Genomic DNA, 5907 nt, shown 5'->3' with positions numbered 1-5907 from the left:
TCCCATTTTAGATGACTCTTTTTGCATAGCTTGGTGAGAGTTCTCTTAATAATGTCCTTGAGAAGGGTTTTTGCCACTTCTGATGCTTTTACCTTTATGGCTGGAAAAGCCTTTATTCAACCTTGATCCAGGTGTAATCCTTCAATTCTTTAGCCAAAATCTTTTTGAAGAGGGTGGGGGAATTTTTTAATCCTTGTGGTGTCTGACATAGATCACAAAATTCAAGTCTGTAACAATACAGGAATGAATGTGTCTTAAATCACATCCATAAAGGGCTGCAAGTATTACCATAGTTACTCCATTTTGACTTTCAAATGCATTCCCCTCCTCAATGGTAAAGCAGATGTCACTGTTAATGATTTCACTGTTTTTCTAGATATGGGAAAATGAAGAAATTGGGCTCATAAAATCTCCTGAAAATATCTAACTATCTGAAGGCCTTTTCTGCCAGTTATTTCCTAGAGCACAGAGTGCTTCATTCCTGATCTCCACCCTGAATTCCTTAAAGGTTAGTGGCCATTGCCTTAATCCTTGCAGAGGCAGATTGCAATTTTCAGTTGGCAGAACCCCTTCAGTGTTATGAATTCGACCATGGTTCAGGGGGCATTTCATGACCATTTTGTCCCATGGAGCTGGGAATGCTCATTCCCAGGTCTGGCGAAGATTTCACTGATAAGCCACTCAATGTGCTATTATTGGACTAGGCCTATTAACAGTGCCAAAGGTCTCTGTACCACCTGTATTGCTAGTCCCTTATGGCCCAGAAAAATATTCCCTCATGTTGCTTCTTCCCTTATCTAGAGTTGCACTACTGCAGTCATGGATCTCATATGGAACTATATATCACCATTTTATCAGAGGCCCAGTCACACATTTGGTAATGCAATAAACAACAATTTTGCAAAACAGGAAATATAAAAAACAATATAACTAACAGATAGTAAGGTCATAAGTAAGAATATAAATCAAGAACTTCCATTAGGTGCAGCCCAGTATATACCAGATCGTCTGACTTAGTCTGCTCTGTACCAATCCTTATTTTTAAGGGAAATTGTATATTGGCATTGCCCGTAAGGCACCCAGCCCAGTTTCCTAGTGTTACTAGGCTGGTTATCCCTAGTATGGGTTTAATTGTCGCCAACATAAGGGAGTCTTTAAATTTGAATGAACATAGCCTGCTGTTAACCTCCTGGTTGTAGATCATGGAGCATCTGATCTTTATCCAAAGATTGATTACAAAGTTAAGCTTCAGAATAAAACTTAGCATGTTCTTCTGACAATTTAATTATATTTTGTAACAATATAACAGCACGGAACTATCTGGGAAGTGAGTATTGGTAAATTCAGACCTTAATTAACAAAACTGGAATTTAATATTCAGTGAAACATAATTTTTTAAAATTACCCCCATTTTCATCAAGTACATCCAAGGCTAACTTGCTTTGAAAATAAATTCGGTCCATTGACCACATAGGTTCTTCCACACTGACTCTGGTGTAATTCCTCAGAAGGCTTCTCAGACTAAAATTTCCAAAGGCCACTCAAGGCCAAGAAAGTCATATCAAAGGCCTGCCATCAATATTTTGCCTAGGTAGATTTCTCTCTTCTAGAAGTCCCCAAAATATCAAGATTCCTACACATGCCAGGAGACAATCTTTTTCATTCGTCTGAAAAGGCTGCTCAGAACCCAAGAATCTCCAGTTTTTAAAGGGAGCAGGCAGAAGGAAAAGAAAAATATCTCGGCTTCACTCACAGAGGTATAATTCATCGCATTGTTGTAAATCACAACCAACTTGAGTGGAAGTTGTTTTACTTTATTTGGAAAACACAAATCAAAACCAATAACATTTCAGACAAAACCCATAAAAGTTATAACCGTATTCACCTGTTCATTTAGTAACCAGTCTTGTTGTTAACTTTTTATAAAGCCAACAGGTTTCCCCTAGAATTTCTCAATTTCTTACCCAGTTCAGCATTATGGTCTGAAAGTCAGAAACTTGTATTTATCCAAAAGTCCTTTCTATAAATCTTCTTGAAGAGGAAGCGTTTTTGCAAAGGCATCAGAATAAAAACCATAACTGTCTATAATGACAAAAGACTTAAGAAGTCATGTTTAACGTCTGATTACAATGTAATGCAATTGACAAAGTAACTTGGTTACTGCTGAGACATACAACACTTTAAGATAATAACTGGATTTATAACTGATGATATTTTATCAGGACATATAAGAATTTTAGGAATTCCGTATAATTTCTAGAATATCTATGTTATTAACATTTACCACACACTATAACCTAAGATTTATTACTCATTTGACCATACTTCCCATGTACTTTTAACATACCAAGCAAAACTAATTAGTTTTTTATCTCTTTTTGGATGTTTCAGGGACCCTTTGAAGCATCTCAAAGTTAGCTAGAGGTTAAAGGACTTCATTAAATTTTGATTTAAGAAGTTTTGTCAAATATATATATATCAAAAATATATGTCACAAAAAATTATATATATATATATATATATATATATATATATATATATATATATATATATATATATATATATATATCAAAGCAGTTTAGAACACTCAGTCAGGATCATAGGTCACTGTGAAACAATAGTTATTCACTTAGACAAAGTAACAATAAAAAAATTTCAAAGACAGATATAGAACAGATCTCTTGAAAAGGTAAAGAAACAAAATCTGTTATCAAAGACACTTCACATCTTAAGAAAACTGGTTCTCTTAACAGAGAGAAAAGCCAAATTTAAGTTTTGCACCTGCTTAATTTTAAAACTCATTTACTCAATTAAATTTATTTTAACCTTAGTCAATCCTCACCATGCACAAAACTCTTTTCTTGGGGCCCACTTTCCACAAAACTTTTTATCACTTTCTGTGTTCATCACTTAATTTTTCCATTCAGAAACAGCCAGCCCTAAGTCAGACCTACTTCCTTTTCCCTTAATAAAATGCAACTCCATTTCTTATACCTTCTTTACTGAAAACACACATCCTACTTTCCTTAAGCAACCATGAACTGTCCTTTATATCAGCACTATGTAGATCAGTAAACATAAATCTAAATAACAATTTCTTGAAATATGTGCTTTCTTATAGAAAATATTTCAGTGTAGCACCAAACATATTTATTAATAGTTCTAAACCTTTTATTTCTCTGTAAAAGGAAGCCAATGTTCAGTAATTAACGTTTCAGCATCTTATTTTATTTTGAAATGTCTTAGTTATTCAATAAACTTCCATCATTTAACTTAATTTAGCACAAGTTTAAATTTTTAAGTAGTCAAAATCCTTAAGAAGACATTCCTAAAACATATTTTTTCCTAAAAACTCACCCAAAGCTCATATCTCACTTGCATTACTTAACATTGATGACTCTAAAGACATGTCTATATTAATCAAACCAACATGCTTAAGCCACCTTCAATAGCCAATATCAATTCAGTACTGAATATTTCCCAGATCATGTGGTCCTAGAATTTATCATGGTCAATTTTCTATATATTTAGATTTAATTTGTAAGTGCACACTTTGAAGTGAATTAAATATAGTTCATTTACAGGTTAACTTTTACATAAAGACAGAACCAGAAATCTCAGTTTTTCTGCTTGAGTTTAAAAGGCTTCCACCACCCCCACCCCGACCACCCCACTCCTGCTGTCTTTTTAAGTTTTTTTTTCTAGAGATAGTCTAGACAAGATAAGTATTCCTGAGGGCCTGAGCACAGGGGAGAAATGTCAATTCTTTTTCATGGGAGCATAGCTGAAGATCTCCCAGTTTTGCAAAAATACCCTGGTGGGGGGGGAGGGGGCTACAAGTTGGAACAGAGCTCTGATCACCCATAACAAGGCCAGTCCAAAAGGGAAAATCCCAACAACATTCTGCCACAGGCAAAGCCTGACACAATAGGGAAGGATTCCCTGGTGCTGTCACATGTGAGCCCTCTTATTTACCAAAGATGTCTCAACCAGTCAATGTAAGCACTGTCACACATACATACAAACAACAAACATGGTCCCACAAACAAAAGATCAGACAAGGTGTAGCCTAAAGATTCCATTTCCACTCCCAGACAGAGGACTCAAAATGGCTCACAATGATCAGGTAGAATTTTCCCATCCTGTGCAAGCCTGAGTGGCTCACCCCAAAATGATACACACTAAAACACAAATGACACATAAGCTATGGCCACACAGACAGAATATCAGAGGAGGTATAATTTAAAAATTCTACTTCTGATGTTACGTGGGTAGGGAATTGGAGGATTGGGGGGTGGGTATTTGGGCCAAAACTGGAAAGACGCTAGGGGCTAAACAAGGACAGCAATGGACACCCAGAAGGATGTTCAACCCCCAAAGCAACAGCCAATGATATATATCTGTGGAGAATGTCACACAGAAAATGAAATAAAATCAAGGGATCCAATCCGTTGTAGAGAATGTGGATACAGAATAATATACAAGAAAAGGACTAAAAGACTGGTGGTTTTTGATGTTCGATGAAAGATGAAAATCAGAGGAGTGTCTTCATTTGGATTTGGATTTGCTATTAATGTTGTCGTATAGCTTTTGATTAGTGTACTTTATGAATACAACTATACACACATGAAAAAAATATTCTACTTCCACTCCCAGACAAAGGCTTCCAAATAGATTGGCTCAGTTATTGAAAGAGAACAAACCCAGAGTTGGCTCTCAGGGAGACCAGAGTGGCTCAGTTTCCACAAGGGAGTGAGCCCAGAGTGGCTAGCCCAGTTGGAGTGGAGAAAATTCCCAGTCTTTCCATTCCTGTGACAAAACATTTATAGTTGAAAAATAATATAATAACTTAGGCCACCATACAGAGGCCACCTCTCCTCACTTTTTAGAATATAGAATGGCCAAACACAGTTACAATAGAATCTCATTCTTTTCAGTCATAGATTCATAGTTATAGGTAGACCAAACTGCCAGAATTTTCCCAGGCGGCTCTCAGATGGAATCAAAGGAGAAGTGCTTCCCATGTTGAGTTGAATTAAACAACTGTGTGCACAAAACGGAGAGCAAAACCAGAATCCTTGCCAGCCAAATGGAAGCCACACACACACAAAATATAAACAGCCCAAGGCTCAAACTGGCTTCCAAGTCCCACTGAACTGGTGACCTTGGTCCAAGTGGTGTGTTACAAATGGAATCATCTTAATGAAAATCCCCAAACAGGAACCAGAGTTTCCCCAAACAGACCAAGTCAAGCAACCTCAGCATGCATGCTGGGGGACTTACTTACCAAAATGCTGGCAGAGGTGTTGTGACTTCCCAAATGCTACACTTCTGCTTCCCCAAAATAACTCCTCGGGAACGGAAGTCCAGGGCGGCCCAGGCAGAAGGAAGAGAGGAGCATCCTCAAGTCAAAAAGGGCCTCAGAATCTGCTAGAGCAGTTCCTCTTCCACTGTCTATTCCTGCCTCAGAGTTCCAGCTGCCAGGATGGTGGGCGGGGTATGACTGGGGCTCGGCCTTTCCAGTCAAGTGTCCCAGGCAATCTGGCCTCTAGGAATCCTTCTGGTGGACCATCCTGAAGTCGGCCCCAGATTTGTGCCAGAATTGATGCAGAAAGCTCACTTCTCTGTACACTGATGCCGAATCAGATCTTGGAAACAGAGTTTGGGGTTAAGTAGAAAAGGATAGTTTTATTACTTTGCCAGGCAAAGTGGGACACAGTGGGCTCCTGCCTCGAAAAACTATGTGTCCCAAACCAGGAAGATTTGATGAGGAGTTTATGACTTCCCAAGAGTAGGGTTGCTGACAAGATTAGGGTGTGTGCAGGGTCTCAGGTGGTGGGGTCTCTTAATTTTGATGAGCTTCTTTGGTCCCTTTAATCTTGCATCAGGTGGTTTCTTGGCTGCTCC

At 38.0% G+C, this 5907-nt stretch overlaps 1 protein-coding gene across 1 annotated transcript; it reads left to right on the top strand.

Annotated features, from left to right (window-relative positions):
* Window positions 1–4347: 4347 nt before the first annotated feature.
* On the top strand, window positions 4348–4524 carry LOC307056218 (DNA-directed RNA polymerases I, II, and III subunit RPABC4-like; the record flags this gene model as incomplete). The annotated part of the gene is made up of 1 exon (XM_079708784.1): window positions 4348–4524. The coding sequence occupies one exon, from the start codon at window positions 4348–4350 to the stop codon at window positions 4522–4524; it is 177 nt and encodes a 58-aa protein (XP_079564910.1).
* Between the last annotated feature and the right edge of the window lie 1383 nt (window positions 4525–5907).

The sequence above is a fragment of the Hyperoodon ampullatus genome (genome assembly GCF_949752795.1).
Source record: "Hyperoodon ampullatus genome assembly, chromosome: 7".
NCBI lineage: Eukaryota > Metazoa > Chordata > Mammalia > Artiodactyla > Ziphiidae > Hyperoodon > Hyperoodon ampullatus.
Note: the sequence above shows the minus strand (reverse complement) of the source record. Positions and strands in the feature narration are given on the sequence as shown.